The sequence below is a fragment of the Eremothecium sinecaudum genome, chromosome II (assembly GCF_001548555.1).
Source record: "Eremothecium sinecaudum strain ATCC 58844 chromosome II, complete sequence".
Classification (NCBI taxonomy): Eukaryota; Fungi; Ascomycota; class Saccharomycetes; order Saccharomycetales; family Saccharomycetaceae; genus Eremothecium; species Eremothecium sinecaudum.
In genome coordinates this window covers 58,048-81,706 of record NC_030893.1, presented here as the reverse complement: position 1 = coordinate 81,706, position 23,659 = coordinate 58,048, and the positions used below count along the sequence as shown (strand labels likewise).

Below are 23,659 nucleotides of genomic sequence, written 5' to 3'. Positions count from 1 at the left end.
TAGGACGTGTATTCGTATGCTATTTGGTTGTATAATCTGGCATGGGTTTTAAGAAATTCGCCGTGTTACTAGATACAAATTTACTATCCCAAAATAGATAATTATGACCGAATCTGAATTCCGTCATGCTTATATTAGTAGGTAAAAACAGAAATTATCGGATCAAAAGCCAATAAGCTTTCTATTTACAAGTAAATCTGTTGTGCTGCCTTTAAGCTCATCGCGATGATTTTTATTTAGTAATTTTTCATGAAAAAAAACACATCTCATCTCGTCACGTTCTACATATCATCATCACATAGAAAATCGTAGTAAAAGCGTACTTAAGTTAGTTTGTAATGGTTCAAAAGGCATTAAAGTCTACTAAGAAGCCTAAAGATCCTCGTAGGATCACGAAAAAGCAAAAGAATTTGAGAAAGGCAGCTCCGATACAAATTAAATCAAAGAAGAAGTCATTACAGCATATGAAGAAGCTTTCCAAGACTTGCTCACTTACGGCTGCTACGGAAAGGCTCGTGGCTAGCAAGGTTGGTCATCTTGAGCTTTTGAGGGGTACTAGAAGGGAACTAGAGGGTGAGAAGAAAGCCAAGAAATAGATACGTTATATATATATGAATTAATTGTACATTAGTTATAATCACATACAAATGCTGAGCTACTTTTGGTATGGCCACAATCGATCTAATATGGCATTTTGCAGAACCGAATAGAGCTGTGAAGATATCCAGTACAGTGTCAGAAGTATCGATGTCTGCGACGAGATAGCGATCAAGAAAATACAACTGAGTCTAGAAACGTTTAAGATCCCTGTGAGGGCGTGAGACACCTTCGAAACCTTCGACTGCGCCGTTTCGATTCCTAGAGCAGTGGTAGTAGTAGTTCGTAGCATCTTGTCATTGTGCTCAACATTTATCATCGAGAGTGTTCCTAGAACGATAGGTAGCAGCATTGGCATTTGATCAAATGGCAGACTCAAGTCCATAGACCCTAGTGTCCCCAGCCACTCCACATGATTGACATCTATGATCGACTTGCTGGTAAGATGGCGCAGGCCAAGCGACATCATGACCCACAGAGGTATCTGTATAGCTGGCATTGTCATATTCTTCCACAGCTGAACGCCGTATTCTTTGAATAAGGCCTTCTGGCGCTTTCGCATCTCTTTGACCGAGAGCAAACTTATCTGTTCAGGGGTAAGAGAGCTTGCCGTTGAACTTAGGCCCACTTTCTTGGTTGCAGTTCCCGAGCTGTTGCTTGCTTCTGATGCCTTAGCATCATTAACTGCCGCTGCCAAGCGCATCTTTACCACAGGAGGAATGGCTTGCACGAGCTTCCGAAGCTCCTGCTGCTTAATTAACCGCTTGCGCTGCCATATGCTCAAAGGTAAGGTCAACGTTGCTCGTAGCCCAAATGTTGCAACTGGTACCAGTACTAACCATGGTAGACCCGAAACACTATGTAAGTGCGTAAACGTATCTGCAACCGCCTGTATAGTTCCAAACTTTCGAACCCCACCTAAACCAGCAATTGCTTTTCTTCTCAACATCCACCGCTTCTTTTTGGTCGATCGATCCCGCTTGAAGCTGTAAACTTGTTAATGGCAGGAAGAAAAGTAAAATAAGACGTCGCTTAGCGCTAGGCTAGAAAATGGATTACTACACATTTTTAAACTACAGAAGCATAGTGCCTCATTCGATCTACCTATCTAATATACATGATCCCCATCGAAAAAAGCAGCTCCTGCCTTTTAATCGATCTGACTGCCATCCCTAGGCTTATAATGCGGCAAAAGATCTACAACTTCAGCTGGCAGTCGACCATCAACCTTGATCGCGTACATACCAGGCACATATTGGTCAACGCTGATCCATTTGGCCACCCATGATTTAGTAGGTTTACACATTCCGACTAAACCCTCAAAAGAAGGCGATGTACATTCCATAACGGAAACACTGGCTTCTTCAAACACACCTTGACAATTAGGGCACCCTTCCCTCGAAAATTCACCGGTTGTTTGCACAATACCGCATAGCATACATGCTCTATCACTTGACATTATTATTTGGCTTCGGTAGGATACGAACGAGGCGCCTACTGCGATAGTGCTTTGGCTTGTCACACTTCATATTGACATCAATGTGAAATCAGCCAAAAAATCCTCCTTCGTAAAGCATGATACAAGTACCACGTGATTGTGAATGTTTCCACATTTTAAGGTCTAAAACTTTAAAGAATGTAAAGCGCTTAAATGTAGATCGTAGGGACTTCTCTCCTTTACAGTAGCCTAAACTTTCATCTCCCAAGATGTCCGAGTACGTTACAAAGGCTAGGCAACTAATTAAGCAGCACAAATATTTCCAGCTATCTGCATCCTGGTGTCCTGATTGCGCTTATGCAAATAGTATTTGGGATCGCTATAAGGTTAAAGATAAAATTTATGAGTTTGACATTGCTAAAGAATCTATAGACAAGGAGGAGGAGACCAAATGGCGTGCAGCTTTTAGGGATGCAACTGGAAGTGCTAATTTGCCAACAATTTTTATAGATGGTCAAGTTTGGGGAACTGAACGTGAATTACACCAACATGAAGAAGCTGGTAGCCTAGAATCCGAATTGAAAAGAATTGAATTGTGCTAAAGATTGCTGTTTACAGTCTATATATTTTTGTTACGCATTAGAAACATTGAGCTGCGAATTTGCTTCACCTTTATCCAAAGAGGCTTCTTTTAGGTAATAATAGTTCTCTCTTTTCTCCATGACTTCGTTAACAAATTCTGGAACGTCTTCATCTCTACTGGAATCATAGAGAATGATTCCGTTACCGAGAGCGTGTTTCTTTTCTTGCTTCTTATAGTAATACAAGGCAACAAAGGTAGCCATAGTGAATACTGCTGCAAATACCAACGATGATATATAGCCAGCTCTATACTTTGGTCCATATTCTGTTTTCCAAGCAATACTGTAAACCCAAGTATAGGTTGCTTGGGCAAACGAATAGATTATGACCCATGATATAGCCTTAATCTGAGGATCCATCCTAAATATGTCATTGATCATAGACCAGAGACAGGGGGTTGCAGCAATAGACCAAAATGAAAGCAAAAAGGCGGTCCATTTGGCACCTGTGGAAATCTCCCACTTGATTAGAAGTCCACATACTAAGATATTAATAGAGTTTCCTAGGACGAGGAAAAACCACCTGCTTCTGAAGAAATCTACACCAACGGCACATATAAAGACATAGACAAATCCGAGGCAGCTTGGTAAAGTAGAAAGGTTGTTGACTTGGATGGTACTATAGAGACCATCCATTTGCATCGAATGGAGCCAAATGCCATAGCCATCACTCAGCGCTGTCATACAATTCCAAGAACATAGATCCATCATTAATAAGATCCAAAAGCTAGCTGATGTTAAAACCCGCTTCCATAATTTTAAGGAAAAAAGCGAAGAAAATTCAGAGCTTTGCATGGTATCCTTAATTTGCTGCCTTTCATTACGAGATCTCGCTATTCTGATTTCCTCATCGGTCAAAAATATTGAGTAGCATTGGGATGGGACACCAGGAAGAGCGTAGAACCCAATAATTGCTGTTGGCAGCGAAATGGCGACACCGTTGATTAGATACATCCATCTCCAACCGGCGATCCCCCACACGTCGTGCAACGCCTTGTAGATATCGGCCTGTAAAAAACCAGCTGTAATTATCCCTAGTAATTGCCCAACAAAAAACAAATACACCCTAGACGTAAGCTCATCTGCAGCATACCATGAACCCAAGACATATTGCGTAACTGGGTAATATCCTGCACCAAATGCAGCCACCATAAACCTGCATGCCTTCAGCTGATCTAGATTATGGACCGCACTGCAGGCAATCGTAAATATAGACCAGCCTAAGTCCATCGCGGGAAGAACATAATTAGAAGGCCACCGGGGTAGTATATACATGAAGGGAAGTAGGAACACAATAGAGCCAACTTTCGTGTATACACTAGTGTCACTGTAGTCATTATTCTTCATATGTAAATCCTCCTTCATGCCGGAAACATAGGTATTATAGAAGTTATAAAGATCCACAGTTTTTGACCAACACAACATGAAGCAGTACAGGGCAAGCATAATATCCAACTTGAAAAGCAACCTGCGCTCAGCTGGCGTCTGAGTATCGTAGTGCGGGTAGATAAAAGTATACCATTTTCTTTTATCTGTGTATTCCGAGTTGTTTCGGTACTCAAACTCATTGAAGAACTTCCACCAGCTACGCTTCCCCTCATCTCTCAACTCATAGGGTACGCCGTGCTTAAGCGTCAACAAATCCGTCTCAATAGTAGTAGTTCTAAGATTTGCAGAACCATCCTCACACTTAGAGTCTTCGTCAGTTGAAGTAACTGTTTGTCCGCCCGTCGCTAAATCATCCTCTTCAGGAAGCACGCGGATATGAGGAATTAATTTCTTCAAAGTAAGTACCATTTATATTTCTTTGCTACTGTAATGTAGTCTGCCAATCAATGACTAGCGAAGCGCATCAAGAATGGAAAAATCTGCGCTACTTATAATCTTTTTTGTTGAAGACTGACTCAAAATGTTTAGAATTTCAGTAGGGTTCCTCTAATATTCATTAACACAGCAGAACTCGCGTGAGTATGTCATCGTCATAATACAAACTTTTTCCAACGGTTGTTATCACTTTGATATAGAGACTAGACGGCAAAACTTAATAAATCAACAACAAACCAACAGATGCCGTGTATAAATTATGCATTTAAGTTCCGGCGCAAAAGCCCTAGTCATGTTCTAGTCATCTCTAGTCATTGTAGAATGAATTTCATCATCGTGTCCTCGTGGGCGATCACGCTCTTCCCCCATAATTACCTAATATAACTCATCATACGTACAAAGCGATTGCTTTGTGTTGAGAAATTTTTTCATCAAATAAAAAATCTTCATCTCTTATTGGAAGAACTTCTACTTACTGTACTCAACAACGCAAGAATCACAGATCTTAACTGCTATATACACAAGTATGCTCTAATTGCATCCTCTGGGAGTACAACAAATAGCGCACAATTGGATGTCAGAATTAGGTTAGAATATGTTTGCTTTTTGAGTTACGATTAGTAAAAGCTTCAGTGTTCTGATGAACGCTGGGTTTTACGAAACATAGGCCCTAATACCTCGACATCTGAAATTTGCAGCACTGAATCTTGTTTGAGACACTCGTGTTGTTTTGTGTGTTATTTGCTGACGACATGTACGAAGTCTGAAGATTTGTTTTCCTGGGGGATCTTTCGACTTTTTTAAGATACTAACGCATCTAGTGACCCGTACCTCTGTTCTAGCCGATGCTTTGAATGCTATTAACAATGCCGAGAAGACCGGCAAGCGCCAGGTGTTGATCAGGCCTTCTTCCAAGGTTATCCTTAAGTTTCTGCAGGTTATGCAAAAACATGGTATGTTGAGTCACATGATTATTTTTGAATTGCTAATGTTGGGCATCGAGGAGTGAGTTGCAACACTTCCGGACTGATAACTGGATGGTTTGATCGGGCAGTAAGCAATTACTGTGTTTCAGTCCCATACTGTCTTTTAAGTGTCCGGGATAAGAATATTGGAATAGTACTATATTGTTGATGGTAAGCTTTCTGATGCTTATGGTCGCGTGCTTTCAATTACATACAAAATCGTTGCACTGTCCTCTTTGTTAACATTTGAGTAATTCTTGTTTTTTGTATATTGCGATACTAACAATCATCAGGTTATGTTGACGAATTTGAGTATATTGATGATCACAGATCCGGTAAAATTGTAGTGAATTTGAATGGTAGATTGAACAAATGCGGGGTGATATCTCCTAGATTTAACGTGAAAATTAATGAGGTTGAAAAGTGGACTGCTAATCTTTTACCAGCAAGACAGTTCGGCTATGTAATTTTGACCACATCCGCCGGAATTATGGACCATGAAGAGGCTCACAGGAAACACGTTGCCGGTAAAGTCCTAGGATTCGTCTACTAAATAGTATCTACATATATGTATATGATATTTAGGGAAGGCTTTTAAAGAAAAATGTCAAATTGATGGACAAGTTATGGTATCATGGATTATTTTAAAGTTACGTCGCGACTAAATATTGTATACATCGAGAAGTGAATTGTTAATTTGAGAGTTTAATTCTCACATGGCGCGCGTTGGATTGACTCATTTCAATTAAAAGTAGTGAGGAGGTGGGAGATGTATCTTACGTTCCGCAGGAGGTGTTATTACGGGATAAGAAATAGCCCCCAGTACGTTAGAGTTACACAACCGGGGAGTTTCAATATCTTTACGCTGATATGGAGGCGACAGGATCCTGGGTAAAATGATTCTTCCAGCAACTTCAAATGAAGGAGTCGATGGGGATTTTTCAAAAGATGGTGTTCTTTCCTGAAATGCCGGTGTATGACTCCATACCGATGATGGAGGACGCTTACTTGGGGTATCAGAAATCTTCAAGTACATCTCATATCTGATGGTTGCAGAGTTTTTAATAGTCGCATCCACAAGCGATTTCAAGGATGGATTTATCATATGGACGTAGCTTGGCATTATTTGTACGAGGTAATGTTCTATACGTTCCATGGCCTGTCTCAGTAGGATATGGAAACCGTAGAATATATCGCGATTAGTATCCGCATTCAAGAATAAAATCATGTCAAAGTCATTTTTGATTAGAGTATCGGTATCGACTCTCATCTTTGTATTTGTAATGTATCGGCTTAGAAATTGTTCAGTATACGGAGAAGTTGACGGTATTTCACTCTTGGATTGGTTGCCACTGAAGCGAGACCATACAAACAATAAGAACTGGACAATTGGATTTTCTAACATCATCAACGCCTTCTCGGTATGCCATTCTTCAACGTTCCTTCCACGTAAGAACAGCAGGTTCCCCAATAGATGCAGATTGAATAACAAAACATCATAGATCAATCTTTTTTGTACATCTTGCAGCCAATGTAAAGAACTATTCTCCTCCAATAGGCATAAAATTGGTAATGTACACATTGCCAGGTTGTTGTTTATAAATTTTAGGTCAAGTTGAAATTGTGACATCTTAGAAACCGGCTCTTGATACCCCAATAGTAGCATACCACTGTAAAAAAAGTTACCGTCAAGAGTGTAACTACCGTTCAGCATGTGCCTTTTAGTTGAGTCCCAGCCCACCCCGCGAACAAAGTCAAACCATGTTGCCAGCAATAGCGCCCAGTGTTCATTTGAGTTGTTAAAGCTCAGGTATTGTTTCAACAACGGTAGGAATTTTTGTGGGGCATCTGTTAGCCGCCGTTCGCGTATAGTGGAGAGAAAGGCACCCGAGTTCCCGGTGCAGCACTTGCTGGCCATAATTATCGTGTTATGGAGGAGCTCCGCACAACGGAAGTTTGTTTGGCTAACATCTCCCATCAGGACTTCGCAAAGTAGCCCATGGGAGATAACCTTTGAGACAAAAGGCTCCAACGTCACAGGGTTTTTCTGTGTAAACTCAGTCAACACCGTAGCCAGGTTTGAATCTAATAGTGGCTGTGTAAGGAACCAGCGATAGAGCATGCGCGATAGCTCACTGCATTCGTTTGAACGGATCATCAGGTTCACAAACAGACAAAACACCGTCCAGATATCTTTTTCTAGACACACAGCAGTGATATTATGTAAAACCAATTCAAGCGTTTGCTGCTGTAACCTTGAAACATTATGAGGTGAAACTCCTAAGCGCCGCCTATCTTCGAGATACATATGCACAAGTAAATGAAGGCCCAAAAATCGCTCACCGGATGCAGCATTGGCGCATGCATCCCAATTCGTACCCCACAACTGTACTATGATTGCGTCGCTAGCATCCGAAGTTAAGCAGTACCCAATGCACGCTAAAGTTGGCAAAAGCGGGCATCGCGTGCACCACGATTCAAAATTATTTCTAGAACCACCCACTCGTGAGTTAAATTCTCCTCGAACAGACTCTACGAAAAGTCCCTGGATTGCGATATAATCGAGACCAGCCTGAACTAGACCAATTATACGTTCAGCATCATAGTTTCGCAGCTGCGGCATCACCCCAAGTACTGCTTTGCGTACGTCTCCATAGAATTGCTGTGGAATTACGTTCTTCAGGGCCCCAGTAATCGTGCCTGCACTGCTACTACGCCGCATGCTGGGCAATTCCTGGGTCAGTCCGCTCCCAGCATCATTTATAAACGCACTAAGAACACTCTTCATATCTTTTTTTGAAGGTAACGAAGTCGAACTCTGAACGACATCTACTGTCTCTCCAGAAGACCCTACACCTCCCTCATCTGACCCTTTCCCGCGCTGCAATTGCAGTTCGAGCAAAACGCTTCGGTGCACTGTTCGTATGTGGCGTTGGAGTAGGTCTCGTCTTACAAAAGAGTGGCTGCAAACTTTGCAACTAAAGGGTTTCACACCAGTATGAGACCGTTCATGTCGTGTCCGATGCTCTGATCTAGAAAACGCTCGAGCGCAGAAAGAACAGATATATTTCCTCTGCGTAGCTACCATTATTTTGGCAGCTCTCAGCGGTGACGGGTCAACTTAATTTTCTTCTGACTAATGTCGTTTTACCTTCTTTGTTATATACAACTGTGAAAGATCATAATAGCAATGGTCCTAAGACTTACTTTACCTTCACCTTTTTATTAGTATTCCTGTTTGTGTGGAATATTATGCGGAAATAACTCGGAATGGCCGGAGAGGGACTTAGTATATTGCGGGAGTAGTTTTTTGTTAGTTTTCCCCTCTCTTTCCAGGCGGCTACGCAGGTGCACACTGAGAAATCTACAATTGGACATTGGGCCTACGGACCAACGGCGGGGCATCCTATTGTTGTGAACTGCGGGCTCAGAGCGCAAATAATATGTGGGGTTGAGAGTATTCTCTGCGATATACGGAGTAAATTTTTCCTTCTGTTGCCTTCCGGAACAGAGGTGGTGATATCATCGAAGATTATAAGCACCTACGATCTGTGGAAACAAGTTTCACACGTAAATTACGTTCTAGTCGTAAGCGGGTGAGAGCTGGTAAAGGGGAAGAATATTTTGGGATTCGTCTTGGGCCCTGTACGATGGTACCCTGCTTAGTTCTCGGAGCCACTCCCCAGATGGGGTCGGAGAGTGACTATCGGAATTCTGGTAGAGAATGTCTGTATACAGCTGATCGCGCTGCCGTGACTCGTAAGAAGGTGGCACCTCATTAGGCTCAATTTGGAGTAGTGGAGGTAATTGAGACTCAGGCGTTGGCTCGAACACGTAAGTTTGGGCATCTGCCCTTATGTGGAATTTCCCTGCGTTGTCGACCATGATCATACGGCCCCTTAATGGAACCCAAGGAGCCACATAGAGGAAGACTGGCAAAATGATCTTTATTCTCAGCCCCTCGAAGGAAATGTCAACAGTGATTTTGTGTCGCACTCTAATTACGTTTTCCGTAATGGTGCAGTCTTGGGTAACCTGTTTAAGTTGATCAGGAACGTGCAGTTCTGTTTCAAGTTTTACAACATCAAAAAGAGAATTACCGCACTCACTGTCGCAGCCCTTAAGATTTTCGAATTTGTCTATAGTTTGCCATGAAAGTGTTGTATCTCCATCGTAAAGCCGCCCTGCAGAATCCTGAAGGTAAAATTGTTGTTCAAGCAAATAAGTTACATTGCTTAGTCGGTAGCCCTTGGCAAATGGAAATATATACACAGTTATTGGCACTTTCCCACCTATCGGAATTCCCCGCGTTGCAATTTCCGCCTGAAATTTGAGTTCTTTCCGGTAAAGCTGCATTACCGTCAAGGAATCGCTCAACATTATATTATCAGGCTCCGGAACTTTGAAAATTCGCAGGTATTTTTGCGCGCAATACGCCAGTTTGAAACATCCGCGTTCAATACAGGATTCAAGACGATACAAAATAGAAGCGCACTGTAGCCCTTCGATCGTCTCCGGAAGATCACCAGGCAGCTCAGCCTCAAAAGCATACGTATGCCGCCCTTTCGCGAGCTCAAATGACGGCCCCCCGGGCGAGCTGCGACTGCTGCAAGGAAGAACATCTGGACCGCTCCTAACAGTGCCCATTGGAGATACAATTAAGTTATCCCAAGTACATTCGAGCAAGAGCCTCGCCTCGCGGAAGTGGCTGACAAGATTGGCGCCTTTGTGTTTAGCACACTGTAGGAAATCTAGTTTAAAATGAGCAGCCAGTTTAAGACTTATATACTTCACAGTAAGACTTTCTGGCAGCGTAAATTCCAATGACCCCCGTATTGGAATCTTCGATCCACTTGGGAGTGATGCTGGGATTAAAATCGAGTCCTTATATGGACTTATAATCTTGATTTCATAGTCAATAGGTTTTGAAGAGGTCGATGACTTGCCAAGGAGAAACATAAGCGGTTATATGCAATATACATGTGCAGAACCTCAACTTCTAGTGTAAAAATATCCTTTTACTGGAAGTAATCTTGTCTCTTCTGTTAGTCTTCGCTCTTATTGGCGGCCAAATCTTCGTTTCAATTTTTGTTTTTCTTTTCGCTTTCTTTAAATTAGAGGAGATCTTTGTTTTCTTACAGGTCAAAACTTTATTACCAATCTACCCAGCAATAAACCGTATAATGGTAATGCCGACAATACAAAAGATAATACAAAAATAAGTTAATAATAAAGCTAGAGGAGATTAATAGGTGGTCTAAAAATTATGGATAACTGGCCTGCTGAGATATGGATGGAGGTGTGTAAGTTGCTTACACCGGAAGATTTATATCGACTTCGTTTGTGTTCAAGTAAGCTGAATCGCATAGTATGCGACTGTACGGATATCTGGTGTAATTTATGTAATAAAAAATGGCTTACGATTGAATCTTCCGATCCTATTGTGCACTCTGAATGCCGCTCTAATGTTGTAAGCCCCAGTAGTGATTGGTTTTACTACTACAGATATAGAAGTAACATTGATGCCAAACTTGAAAAAAAATTACAAAAATTGGTTGAGGTGGAAGAAATGGAGGAATTTTGGGAGACGTTTTGGAGTTTCTTTCGTTACAAGCGGTTTTTGATTCCATTCCTCCAGCGACATACCGAAAAGGGTTACGTACGGTCTGCGAAATTCAAAAGTCACTGTATTAGTAAAAAATTGCTTACTGCGGTTCGCCATGGGATAGTTTTCCGTTGTATTGATGGCTTGAAGGATAGTAGTGGGGATAGTTACGGTATGTCCATAGTGGAAGAGACGCTTTACTTTCCGCTTTCTGCCATGGATCCCTGTTTTGACAAACTCTTGGTTTTCAGGACTACATTTTTTGACCGTGTCCATTTCCTACTGAAACGTGCTTATCCTAATATTGACAAGTTCTGTAAGCTCCCGGACACGATTAGGGCGGATAAATTGGTGACCTATATTTGGCAGGTTTTTCAGGAGCGTGCTTACTATGTTCCTAACTCGCAGAGGTGTCATTTAGAGGACATTATGTTATTGAGGATCTACAGTGGCGAAGCTAGGGGACACCCAATGCTTCTAATGGCAATAATCCAGGCCGTGGTTTCTCGATATGGCGTTGAAACCCGACTATGTGAACAGGTTTTGATTATTATTGATAAGAAGCTACGGGGTGGACAGTCATATCTAATGATCTCACTGAGGAACGATGGCAGGCCACGTATTTTTACTAGGAACAGATTGATGGAGACAATGGGAAGGACAGTTGCCAATTTTGATGCATCTAGCGCTGCACTCCATAAATTTTTAACCCCCTTGACGTTCAAAATGGGCGTGGAAAAGTTCTTTAAGGATTTATCTACCTATTGTGATAGGTCAGTCTGGAAAACTTTTGCAGACCACTCCCCAGAAAGCATTTTGAAGTATTTACCAAATTCATGTGCGCCGATGGATGAAGCCGTTTTTGAGTATTTTGTGATATATTGGAAGGTGATCTCTGCAAGTCTGGCCACAAACGCGATATTCCATACTGTTTTAAGTAAACAGTTTCAATCTTTGATTGTAAAGCAGCATCCTGGCGATGCTATTCATTTTCCTGATCGAAGAGAGGCTCTTATGCATTCGATAACTAAGATGTCTTTCCGTGAATCCATTTCTGAGCATGTCAGCATGCAACACATACACAGGGTTCCTGAAATGGGCCATATTGTACGCCAAAAAAATACAGGCATACTAAGTGTTGTAATTGGCGGCAAGAAAACCGATAAAGACACATATTTGGTGATAGTTGACATTGTAGGCAAATACAATGTTGTTCATGGGGATGATGTTGAGATATATGAGGACTTTTCGTGGGATATTATGTTAAAATTGATGAGCGCAAGCGATTTAGGGGTTTATTTTGAAGGATGGGACAAAAAATCCAACTGTCTTCTTCTGAGTAAGCAGTTGCAGGATATTATAACTGCGGGGTGAAGGTAGTTATTTCGAGTGCTTAAACAACGTTAATAAAATCAAAACGCCTACGTTTCGACTTTTCACCCACATATACTTACATCAACTAGGATTATTTTAAATTGCATTTTACCAATGAGTTTTATGAAGCACTCATAATGATAATAGATAGACTATATACGCATTTACACGAATTATAATAACCAGTTTCGATAGACTAGTATATCCATTGTCGGGTCATAATTTCTTTAAACTTTTTTTACCGCAGCGCTTATTTGAAAAAGTAAACTTCTCATCATCCTTAATGAATAATAAGACTAAATTAAAAAGGTATTCTACATTAAACGGACTTGATGAACTTGTGCAGCCCTATTAACCGTTTATTCTTGCGGCAAGCAAGCACCAAAGTTATTGGTATTGATTTAGGAACTACAAATAGTGCCGTTGCGTACATTAGGGACTCCAATAATCTTCAGTCTGCTACAATAATAGAAAATGATCAAGGTCAACGTACGACACCATCAATAGTAGCTTATAATAAAGCTGGGGATGCTATTGTAGGATCGGTGGCCAAAAGACAAGCGGCTCTTAATCCAAAGAGTACGTTTTTTGCAACTAAACGACTAATAGGAAGATTATATGATGACCCTGAGACCCAAAGAGATTTAAAAACCCTTCCATATAAAATTATTCGCAATGAAGAAAACGCATATGCATATCTAGAAACTTCTAATGGACAGGTAAAGTCTCCTGCTGAGATTGGCTCAGTTATTTTATCTTATTTGAGAAAATCTGCGGAAGAATACCTAAATGAGAAGATCGATAAAGCAGTAGTTACAGTCCCTGCCTATTTTAATGATGCCCAAAGACAAGCTACAAAGGAAGCTGGTACCATGATTGGACTTAAGGTATTGCGTGTTGTTAATGAACCCACAGCAGCAGCTCTAAGTTTCGGTCTAAATGCTAAAAATAACGGCCTGGTAGCTGTTTATGACTTGGGCGGGGGAACATTTGATATATCTTTGCTTGATATTGAAGGTGGCGTTTTCGAAGTTAAGGCAACTAATGGTGATACCCATCTTGGGGGAGAAGATTTTGACAATGTCCTTGTTAACTATATTGTTGATGAATTTATAAAACAAAATCCAGGCGTTGAGAAAACCTCTATTACTAGTAATGGAGAGGTGATACAGAGAATTAAAGATGCCGCAGAAAAGGCTAAGATTGAGTTGTCTCATGTCAGTGAGACTGTCATTGACTTGCCCTTTATTTACGATGAAAAGCACCTCCAGTTAACGCTGAAGGAGGAGGAGCTGGATAACATGACTATGCATTTGATCAAAAAAACAATTGCACCTGTTTATAAAGCATTAAGTGATGCTGATGTTGAACCAGAAGATGTTGACGAAATTATCTTAGTAGGAGGCATGACTAGAATGCCAAAGATCAGAAGTATGGTTAGCGAGGTTTTTAACAAAAAGGTGAACACGACTGTTAACCCAGATGAAACTGTTGCATTAGGTGCTGCAATTCAGGGAGGTATTCTTAGTGGAGAGATAAAGAATGTATTGCTGCTGGATGTGACTCCATTGACTCTTGGTATCGAAACATTTGGTGGAGTCTTTTCTCCCTTAATTCCAAGAAACACAACCATTCCAATTAGGAAGACAGAAGCTTTCAGTACTGGAGCTGACGGGCAAACAGGAGTGGAAATTCGTATTTACCAAGGAGAACGTGGACTAGTTCGTGACAATATCAAGATTGGTGATTTTACGTTGGCAGGGATTCCTCCAAAGCCAAAGGGCACGCCTCAAATACAAGTAACTTTCGATATTGACGCAGATGGTATAATTACTGTGTCTGCGAAAGAAGTAAGTTCTGGGAAGGAGCATTCAGTGAACGTTATCCCTAATACAGGTCTTACAGAGGCTCAAATACAGAAAATTATTGAAGAAGCAAATGCTAACAAGGAGCGCGACATGTTGATCAAAAAACGGCTAGAAGTTGTCAATAACGCCGACTTAATGATCACAGATACCGAAGGAGTATTTGAAAAACATCAAAACCTTATAAACAAGGAGGAATCCTACCCGGGGCTCTTAGAAACACTGAAGAACTTGAGGACGAAAATCAACCACTTTAAGGCCAATGACTCGGATATGAGTATAGATGTGGACCAGATCAAACGACAAGCAGATGCCTTACAGCTAAAGGCACTACAGCTATTCCGGGACGTTTCAAAGAAACAAAACACAAAATAACCATCCGAATGCAAATAGGTTTTGGTTACATATATATACAAAACAAACCTTATAAAGACTTATTCATGAATTTCCGCCGTGTAAACGCCAACCAAAACTTCGAAGGCATAGCTTCAGAACCTTGGTAGACTCTGTTAATCAACCGCATTGCTAATTCCTGCCGGAATTGTGCAAGATACGTTTTCAACAAGTCCATCTGTGCTACATCGTCCACCGGCACAGAATACACATTGTTGAGTGGGAACGATGCTGTCCCAGGGAGGGTAAAATTATCCAACGCCAGATTCGTTAGCACCTTAACGGCCTCCCTTTCACTTGTAGACGATCTCAATTGGGCCAAACAGTTGTTGATAAACAAGATCCCGTATATAAGCACCCGATCAGCAGGTGACTTGATTTCAAAGTTTTTGAACAGCGAGTTCGCACGGAATAAATCAAGACACTCATCAATTATATCATAATCTGAGTCCGCTTGATATGCTGGTCCTCTATATTTTGTGTTTAATGGTAATAGAACAAAATTCCCAACCATACGATCACTCTGTGGGTCTACTAGAAACGTTGAATGATATGCCTGTAACAGTTAGTTAGTACCATATCGCAGTAATATTAGCTAATCCCAAATCGTACGTACCGGCATCTTAAAAAAGGTCCTATCTGTTGCTAACTACCTTTTAAACGCTTGTTAGGTGGCGAGCAAAATGATGTCTTTTAAGTTGCCAATTTCACCCCCCCCTTTTATATATATGTCACTTAGTACGAATTGCATGTTATACTACTCCCGTCCGGATAAGTCTTCAATGGAACGTTACCGTAACTGTAGACCGTTAAATGCAATTTCAAGAATTGCCAAGACCAAGTGGTTTACTTTTATTGGTTCGTATAAACTATATCCGAAGTTTATATTGTTTGGATCCTAATTTTTTGCTGAAGACAGTTATTTTCAATTTTTTTTAAATCAACTGTAAGATTGAAGACTTTTTAGCTTTGTTGTTCAAGAGTGGGGTTTTTTAGCTGTAATAAGGAGAAGGGAACTATACCATAGTGATTGAAGACAGTTCACGGGTAAGGGTACTTTAGGGATCGATACTTTGTTTGGATCAAACTTAGCGGATATCTTAAAATAGATTCTGGAATTGTTGATAGGAGGGCTAGGAAAAATACTTACCTTCGTCCAAATATTGTAGATTTGATAGGAGTAAAAAGGTTTTTACATACCTTCAGGAGCTATGAACGACCCAAATATTTCGAATTTCGATTATACAAGGCGAAAGCTTTTTGCTGAGATATTTGGAGTGGAAAGACCCTTACAATCAGCACAGTTAGCGGCGGGAGGTCTTTATTCGGGGAGCGCTATGAGTGTAGAAGAGCTTGCATGCGATAATTTGATTTCGGAGATAGCGAAAGATTTTAGCAATGCTTTAAAAATTCAGGGGCCGGGAGACATTGAGGATGTGAGAGGAGTAGTACTTGAGCAGTTGGATTACAACTCGCAGACTATGTTTCTTCCGAAGGAGGAGGCAATTCCTTTGGACTTATACTCTAATACTTCTCCTGAACATAGAGAGACGTCCAGCATGCACAATATTCCGCAATATCATCAGGAAGCTTTGGAGCCTTTACGCGGTATGGTTGAGGAACAGGATCCTCGTAGATCGCAAAGCGATATTCTGTTCAACAAGCGACAAGGCCAGTACCCGAACCAAAAGAACGAATACCGTTTTGGTTCGTCAGCTGAAGATCCTGGAACTGCGGTACCTACATCATCTAGTTTGAGTAAGAAACCCTCGAAACAAGGATTTGGTATTTTCTCTAACAATAAGGTAAATGGAAAGGAATCTACTAATAGCAATTCTAATAATTACGATTACGGGAGGCAGAGTCCTGTTAGTGGCTCCTCACGTACCGCTTCCTTTTCATCTGCTACTTTAAGAAATTTCACCTCTACTTTTCAGCATAAAAGGAAAAATATGGCGGGAAAAATTCTTTCTCAAAAACATAACGGATCACAAGGAATGCTAGATGTTGCTCCTGCATCACAGGCTCAATTTAATAATGGTATGAGGGGTCACAGTCTACGTACTAGGCATTCTTCTGCGTCGCTGAATGCAAGTATTCCAGGCAGATATGCACAATCTACCCCTGTTCTTCCACAGAACAGTCCTGGTCAGCCGCAGCATAATCGTTCAAGCTCGACACATTATCATAAGCAAGGCATTCCCTCGGGTTCAATGAAGCTGCCTCATGTTTATCCAGCTATGCTTTCTCGTGTGGCTACCCAATTCAAAAAAACGATCCAATTGGGTGAACATAAAAAGGATGGTATTCTATATAGGGATGCTTTTACGGGTCAAGCTGCTGTTGATGTGATTTGTTCTATTATAAGAACTTCTGATAGAAATTTGGCGCTACTTCTAGGACGAGCTTTGGATGCCCAGAAATTGTTCCACGATGTCGTTTATGAGCATCGCTTACGTGATTCGCCAAACGAGATGTATGAGTTTACAGGGAATTCAAGAGTTATTGGTAGTACTGGAGCATTGGGCCCAACCCCAACCTCTGCGTCGATTTATTCTATAGATTCCAACGCGCCAGATACGATGCTGTTAAGATCGAACTCAGCTGTAATCTCTCCAAACCAAACTCCCAGTCAACCATACTCTATGACCCCGGCAAGCAGTGAGGTGCAGTTTCATCATAATGAATCAGTTGATCCAGCTTCCATACATGGCGTTAATGGTGTGTTTGTGTTATTAGCAGAATGTTACTCTGCCACATGTACACGGGATAAATTATGTTATTCGATTTCATGTCCGAGAAGGTTGGAACAGCAAGCGCGCTTGAACTTGAAGCCCAACGGTGGGCTTCAGCGCAATATTTCATTGGCGATAAATGATGATGAGGAAGAGAAACCCTCTTGGACAAGTTCAGTGGATGAAGCCGTTTGGTCAAAACTGTCAAAGACAGAGATCAAAAGACAGGAAGCAATTTACGAGGTTTACATTACAGAAAAAAACTTTGTTAAATCTTTGGAAATTATTCGCGATACCTTTATGAAGAAATTGGCAGAAACTAATATTATCTCAGCAGACATCCGTAAGAATTTCATTAAACATGTTTTCGCGCATGTAAATGACATATACTCTGTTAACAGGAGATTTCTTAATGCATTGAATGAAAGGCAAAAAGCTTCTCCCATTGTTGAGGGCATTGGTGATGTTTTTTTGCAGTTTATTCCATTTTTTGAGCCGTTTATTTTATATGTTGCATCCAGACCATATGCCAAGTATTTGATCGAAACCCAACGATCTGTGAATCCCTATTTTGCCAGATTTGACGAAGATTTGATGAACTCTAAATTAAGACATGGTATCGATTCTTTTTTATCCCAGGGTGTGTCAAGACCTGGTAGATATGTGTTGTTGGTGAGAGAGATCATTAAATCCTCTGATAGTGAAAAGAACAAACGTGATTTACAAAATCTGACTAGAGCAATGGATGCTTTGAAGGACTTTATGAAACGCATTGATAATGCCAGTGGTGCTGCGCAAGATAGGCATGATGTTAAATTACTAAAACAGAAGCTTTTGTTTAAAAATGAGTATGTCAACTTAGGCCTTGGCGATGAAAGACGGAAAATTTTACATGAGGGCCTATTATCGCGTAAAGAACTAACTAAGTCAGATAATACAGTCGCTGGCGACATCCAATTCTACTTACTGGACAATATGTTGCTTTTCTTGAAAGCAAAGCCAGTGAATAAATGGAATCAACATAAGGTCTTCCAAAGGCCCATTCCGCTGCCATTGCTTTTTGTATATCCTGGTGAAGATATGCCCCCTCTAAAGAGATATGTCGGTAGCAAGCCGGATGCATTCGGCCAAGTGATTGCGCCTGAAAATAGCACAGCGGAAGCTAATCCAAAAAATGCTCTCACATTCTTATATTATGGGGCAAAACAACGTTACCAAGTTACTTTGTATGCTGCCCAATATGCTGCCATCCAGACACTTTTAGAGAAAATAAGACAAGCACAGACCAAGCTCATTACCGGCACCGACATCTTTAATATTACCAAGGTCAGTGATGGATTTTTCGACTACTCTAAAAAGATTAATAACGTGGCAGCATGGGATGGTGGTAGAAAAATGCTAATCGCTACCAATCAAGGTTTGTTTTTGAGCAATATCAGAAGGGACCAGGCGTCGAACCCTAACAAGCTCGGCACCAACTTTAGTCTCCCAGTTAAAATTGTGCAGAGAAACAACATAACCCAGGTTGCTGTCATGGAAGAATTCCAGACTGTATTACTCTTGGTAGACAAAAAGCTTTACAGTTGTCACATAGATTTGCTCTACCAAGACGAAAATGGGACCCAGTACTTCAAAAAACACGCCAAGGAAATCGTTAACCATGTGAGCTTCTTTTCTGAAGGCTACTGTAACGGGAAGCGTGTGGTCGTCACCGCACACGCCTCTTCTCACTCAATAAAGTGGTTTGAACACGAGCACCCAATGCTTTTTGAAGGCAGTAAGCGCAGCATGAAACGTAAGATCAACGACGTACAGCTCGATTCTGAACCGGTATCGATCTCCTTCCTGCGTCTAAACCTCTGTATCGGCTGTAAGAAGGGTTTCCAGATTGTCTCAATCACTCAAAACGCTCACGAACCATTCTTAGATCCCGCGGATACCTCGTTGGAGTTTGCCCTCAAGGACACGCTGAAGCCCATCGCCATATATCGTGTCAGTAACATGTTTTTCCTCTGCTACTCTGAATTCGCCTTCTTCGTTAACAACCAGGGCTGGCGCAAACGCGAATCTCACACAATCTACTGGGAAGGTGAACCCGAGAAATTCGCAATCTGGTACCCATATATCCTAGCATTTGACCCGAACTTCATTGAAATAAGAAAGATAGATACAGGAGAACTTGTCAGATGCTTGCTAGGTGACAAGATACGCATGTTACACTCCAGCTCACAGGAAACCATATACGTTTATGAAGACGAACGCGGATACGATACAATTGCATCGCTGGACTTCTGGGGCAAGTAAGTACAGTATAAATCCCTTTTAAAACTAAAATCGCTTCCTATTGATTATATATATACCACTAATAATATACGCTTCTTAATAATAAGCGCTTAGTCGTTGTTTCGTCATTAGTGATTTAACAAATTTAATTAGTACCGGCTCGTGTGTATTAGACTGTTGTTCGAGCTGTGTGATTGTCATCCCAGAGCGTTAACAGCGCATGCGTTAAAAAAGCTAGCATAGTTGTACTTTTTTATTAAAGCCGGAAATATCACGGCAGCGGATAGTTTTATTTAGACAACGTAACTTGGTTATTCAACCATTACCATTGACTTTTTTACACTAGTGTCACGGCCAAAATGGATAACTTGAAGAATCAGATTATAAGACAAGTCGGGGATGTGGCGGAAAAGGTATTTTCTACACACATCATAGAAATTCAAAAGCCTAGTATTGAAAGACCTTTCGGAATTCATTTGTGGCCCATATTCTCAGCAGTCTTCGAAAGCATAGCGGGTTATCCTGCTGACGATTTCCGTTTTGTAAAGCATGAAACGTTTATGGCGAACGGAAAACATGCCATTGGGATGATATTGGGGTACTATGTTGTAATTTTCGGTACTCAAGCGATTTTAAGAGCTACTAATGCTCGTCCTTTGAAATTGAGCCTTTTGTTCCAGCTGCATAATTTGATCTTGACAGGGGTTTCACTTGTTTTGTTGGTACTTTTGGTGGAACAAATTGTGCCAATGGTGTACCACCATGGTATTTTTTGGGCGATTTGTGCAAAGGGAGCTTTCGCTCCAAAGTTGGTGACGTTGTACTACTTGAATTACTTGACCAAGTACTTGGAGTTATTTGACACTGTATTTTTGATTTTGAAAAGGAAGAAGCTTCTGTTTTTACACACATACCATCATAGTGCTACAGCGTTGCTATGTTACACGCAATTAACTGGAAGAACTTCTGTGGAATGGGTGCCTATTACGTTGAACTTGGCTGTGCATGTTGTTATGTATTGGTACTACTTCTTGTCGGCACGCGGAATCCGGGTTTGGTGGAAGGAATGGGTGACCAGATTCCAAATAATCCAATTTTTGGTTGATTTGTGTTTTGTCTACTTCGCAACATATACGTATTATGCTGACAAATACTTTGACGGGATCCTACCCCACAAAGGTACCTGTTACGGTACCCAATCTGCAGCTGCCTATGGTTACCTAATCCTAACCTCATACTTGTTCTTGTTTATTTCGTTCTACATTCAATCTTATAGGAAGTCTCCAATCAAGAAGAAGGAAGCTGCTCCAATTTCGGACATTGCTACTTCCAGCGCCAAAACCACAGGTGCCAAGGTACGTGTTGTAAAGACTACTTCAAGAAAGGTTTGAACGGTTGATGACGAAATCTATACATAGTTAAAGATATCAGGGAAAAAATCATCCTGCCAAAATGTCTGATGTATCATCCATATGTATATGTACTACTTGTCTTTTACCGTTGTTGTCATTCAGTTTATCAAGTAGAAGGGAAACTATTATTACAAATATCATGGAAACTAGCACCCTGATATCTTACTTGCAAATTTACATATTAATGGCAGGCTGTCGTGGTCAAAGTCTATTTTTGTAGAGTAAAATTGGGATTCCAGACACTTGACTTTCAAAACATTTCCTACCATATCGTCGTCACAGATGGGCTTATATGACGCCAAGAATGACGTCGTGGATGTGATCGTGGATGCCGGTTGTGAATTGAGCATTTTCAGAACAAATCGCATTACTGGGCCAAGTGTATTCCACTTTTCCAAGTAAAATCGCCGAGCCACAGGAACATGGATCTCCAAAAATGTGTCAAGAGGAGCCAGAAAAGTGTCGTTTCGCATATATGTCGCATATTGGCCATCCCCAGCGCTATTGCTACTCTTAGTTATCCCCAGTTTGGAACAACGAGCTTGGAATGCAGCCGGTACTACCTCATCTACCAATTGCAGGTATGCGTAAATATCATCACGTATGACGTCTTTAGCTATATTTGCAAACTCTTCCTGAGTGCGTATAACTCCAATGGAGTTTTCGTTGTAGGTTGCCTCCGCTTCATCCGATATCTTGACATCTAGGTAATCAGCAAGTAAAACGTATATCATATTAACAACTATGTCCACCACCGTGTTAAGGGAATCTGTCTCGAATAATGTTTTCAGTAGCCCGTCGTCAAAAAGCGTCGTAGGAACCAGAAATGATGCCAGTACGTAATGTTCCTGACCCAGCAGGCGTCTTTTAAACCTTGAAGTTGCAGAAACACAGTTCTCGACATGGTTACCAAATTTTGAGCCTGGTACCACTTCTTCCAACGTCTGCGATAGTTGCTCGTCCAAGGCAATGACGGCCAATAAAGTAAACTGCCAAATCTGCTGCGGTGCTCTGGTAAAGAACTGGAGCACCCTATTAAACCCTTGGGCCACATCCGTAAAATGTACCATCTCCAAATAGTTGTTAGAACTAAAAGGTGGCGGATCTAACATGTCCAACAGCGGTCTCAACTTCAGTAACGAAGTAATTGACTCCGTAAGAGTAGAGTAGTTCACGGGATCAAGCTGCGAAATACTGGCCTGCCATTCATTACGCGAATTCCGTGAGAAGTCCTTGATCTGGGATATTAGGGGATTAGTTACAGTGATGTGCTCCAAGGACATTAGGGTATCAGATACGTCAAAAGTAGAGTTACTTTCACCAAATAGCTTCAAAAAGCATCGATAGAGTTCGCTGGCAGCACATATATTCCATTCTTCTCCATCCTTAATATTTAGATGGCTATTTGGAGCCATATTGCTGACAACATAGCGCTCTATCCCAGCATACCTTGAAACTACTGGTCGTGCAATTTCAATTCCAGCCCGTAAAGGTGGCTTATTCATACACGCATCTACTAAAAAAGAATACTGCCGAGCATCTAATGGGTCATAGAAGTTCAAAAACCAAGTAGAGATCTTAGGCTTGTGCCAATGCCGGTAAGATATTGAGAAGAATGATAGCTGAGACAACGCATGGATTCGTTCAGTCAGGACTAACTTTAGTGAGTTAATTGACTGTCCCCGTTTCACTAGCAAGTTGCCGCTCAGGTGCTGCTTATTCAGCACCACCGTACGGGTTATTATATCGTCAATATCCTGTGCTGTGTGAGTGATAGCCGCCGGTAAATCGAGCGAATCAAAATCCGACAGCCTTCCGAGTAACTCTTTAACGACATCATTCTCGAAAAAGTCATGCCGCAGATCCTGCGAAGCAGTCATTATACCCAATAACAGATCGGTTCGAAGAACTGTTCGCCGAGCCTTGGGCGGCTTCTGTGCCTTATGCAATACTACATCCCCTGACGCAGGTGTTTGGTTTTCAAACGCTAATTGGTTAGTCTGTGACGTCATTGGTTGTATCCCATTAACTCCAATATAGTTATTACTGTTATTAAGTGAAACCTTATTAGCTCTTTGTGGCTTCTCTGCTATTCGTTTAGCCCCTGTCGCAGACATTGGAAGTAGGGAGGTACCCATGTAGTAATCCGAGTTCGGATCAATTCTGTGATGATGTTTTAGATGTGATCGGAAACGACTTGTGCTAGAGCGATCTTTGCCTATGTGGACTAATAACCCCCCACAGTGTTTGCATTTTAACACTTTAAGGGAAGCATCCTGACAAAGATAATGGGTCCAACAAAGAGAACGATTTTTCCGCAATCTATGAATTGGGATCCACGGCCTGTGTTTATCGACCAGGCTCTCGAAGTGCTCTGTCTGACCGCGATCTTGTGAATGGATCCCTATCCATTCAAGCCCGTCGCTATGCGTCGAAGCCTGTACCATTCTCGGATCGCTAATAAATCTCTAAACAGGATATATGATGTTCTATATGGGCTAAATAGGTCGTGTGAATAGTCGGATAA

General features: G+C 41.3%; 14 protein-coding genes and 1 non-coding gene across 15 annotated transcripts; 7 read left to right on the top strand and 8 right to left on the bottom strand.

Moving 5' to 3' along the window:
* Positions 1-338: 338 nt before the first annotated feature.
* On the top strand, positions 339-596 carry AW171_hschr244 (uncharacterized protein; the record flags this gene model as incomplete). Its single annotated transcript, XM_018130368.1, has 1 exon — positions 339-596. One exon carries the CDS (start codon positions 339-341, stop codon positions 594-596), a length of 258 nt encoding a protein of 85 aa, XP_017985536.1.
* A 59-nt stretch (positions 597-655) lies between these two features.
* COX18 (membrane insertase COX18) lies at positions 656-1,546 on the bottom strand (the record flags this gene model as incomplete). The annotated part of the gene is made up of 1 exon (XM_018130369.1): positions 656-1,546. The coding sequence occupies one exon, from the start codon at positions 1,544-1,546 to the stop codon at positions 656-658; it is 891 nt and encodes a 296-aa protein (XP_017985535.1).
* A 201-nt stretch (positions 1,547-1,747) lies between these two features.
* On the bottom strand, positions 1,748-2,056 carry SPT4 (transcription elongation factor SPT4; the record flags this gene model as incomplete). Its single annotated transcript, XM_018130370.1, has 1 exon — positions 1,748-2,056. One exon carries the CDS (start codon positions 2,054-2,056, stop codon positions 1,748-1,750), a length of 309 nt encoding a protein of 102 aa, XP_017985534.1.
* Positions 2,057-2,304: 248 nt separating this feature from the next.
* Positions 2,305-2,637, top strand: GRX8 (glutathione-disulfide reductase GRX8; the record flags this gene model as incomplete). Its single annotated transcript, XM_018130371.1, has 1 exon — positions 2,305-2,637. The coding sequence occupies one exon, from the start codon at positions 2,305-2,307 to the stop codon at positions 2,635-2,637; it is 333 nt and encodes a 110-aa protein (XP_017985533.1).
* Positions 2,638-2,667: 30 nt separating this feature from the next.
* Positions 2,668-4,473, bottom strand: VHT1 (Vht1p; the record flags this gene model as incomplete). Its single annotated transcript, XM_018130372.1, has 1 exon — positions 2,668-4,473. One exon carries the CDS (start codon positions 4,471-4,473, stop codon positions 2,668-2,670), a length of 1,806 nt encoding a protein of 601 aa, XP_017985532.1.
* A 550-nt stretch (positions 4,474-5,023) lies between these two features.
* On the top strand, positions 5,024-6,018 carry RPS22B (40S ribosomal protein uS8; the record flags this gene model as incomplete). Its single annotated transcript, XM_018130373.1, has 3 exons — position 5,024; positions 5,322-5,453; positions 5,759-6,018. Coding segments are annotated over 3 exons (393 nt in total).
* AW171_hschr239 lies at positions 5,572-5,617 on the bottom strand. The gene has a single exon (XR_001930066.1). It is a non-coding gene; the product is annotated as an HBLSNR44 (small nuclear RNA).
* A 192-nt stretch (positions 6,019-6,210) lies between the features above and the next one.
* AW171_hschr237 (uncharacterized protein) lies at positions 6,211-8,553 on the bottom strand (the record flags this gene model as incomplete). Its single annotated transcript, XM_018130374.1, has 1 exon — positions 6,211-8,553. The coding sequence occupies one exon, from the start codon at positions 8,551-8,553 to the stop codon at positions 6,211-6,213; it is 2,343 nt and encodes a 780-aa protein (XP_017985530.1).
* A 494-nt stretch (positions 8,554-9,047) lies between these two features.
* On the bottom strand, positions 9,048-10,424 carry ART5 (Art5p; the record flags this gene model as incomplete). Its single annotated transcript, XM_018130375.1, has 1 exon — positions 9,048-10,424. One exon carries the CDS (start codon positions 10,422-10,424, stop codon positions 9,048-9,050), a length of 1,377 nt encoding a protein of 458 aa, XP_017985529.1.
* Positions 10,425-10,731: 307 nt separating this feature from the next.
* On the top strand, positions 10,732-12,444 carry MDM30 (SCF ubiquitin ligase complex subunit MDM30; the record flags this gene model as incomplete). Its single annotated transcript, XM_018130376.1, has 1 exon — positions 10,732-12,444. One exon carries the CDS (start codon positions 10,732-10,734, stop codon positions 12,442-12,444), a length of 1,713 nt encoding a protein of 570 aa, XP_017985528.1.
* Positions 12,445-12,776: 332 nt separating this feature from the next.
* SSQ1 (Hsp70 family ATPase SSQ1) lies at positions 12,777-14,684 on the top strand (the record flags this gene model as incomplete). The annotated part of the gene is made up of 1 exon (XM_018130377.1): positions 12,777-14,684. One exon carries the CDS (start codon positions 12,777-12,779, stop codon positions 14,682-14,684), a length of 1,908 nt encoding a protein of 635 aa, XP_017985527.1.
* A 49-nt stretch (positions 14,685-14,733) lies between these two features.
* Positions 14,734-15,324, bottom strand: ARC18 (Arc18p; the record flags this gene model as incomplete). Its single annotated transcript, XM_018130378.1, has 2 exons — positions 14,734-15,258; positions 15,319-15,324. 2 exons carry the CDS (start codon positions 15,322-15,324, stop codon positions 14,734-14,736), a joined length of 531 nt encoding a protein of 176 aa, XP_017985526.1.
* Positions 15,325-15,913: 589 nt separating this feature from the next.
* On the top strand, positions 15,914-19,741 carry ROM2 (Rho family guanine nucleotide exchange factor ROM2; the record flags this gene model as incomplete). The annotated part of the gene is made up of 1 exon (XM_018130379.1): positions 15,914-19,741. One exon carries the CDS (start codon positions 15,914-15,916, stop codon positions 19,739-19,741), a length of 3,828 nt encoding a protein of 1,275 aa, XP_017985525.1.
* Positions 19,742-20,079: 338 nt separating this feature from the next.
* Positions 20,080-21,111, top strand: ELO3 (fatty acid elongase ELO3; the record flags this gene model as incomplete). Its single annotated transcript, XM_018130380.1, has 1 exon — positions 20,080-21,111. The coding sequence occupies one exon, from the start codon at positions 20,080-20,082 to the stop codon at positions 21,109-21,111; it is 1,032 nt and encodes a 343-aa protein (XP_017985524.1).
* Positions 21,112-21,278: 167 nt separating this feature from the next.
* Positions 21,279-23,579, bottom strand: VID22 (Vid22p; the record flags this gene model as incomplete). Its single annotated transcript, XM_018130381.1, has 1 exon — positions 21,279-23,579. One exon carries the CDS (start codon positions 23,577-23,579, stop codon positions 21,279-21,281), a length of 2,301 nt encoding a protein of 766 aa, XP_017985523.1.
* Between the last annotated feature and the right edge of the window lie 80 nt (positions 23,580-23,659).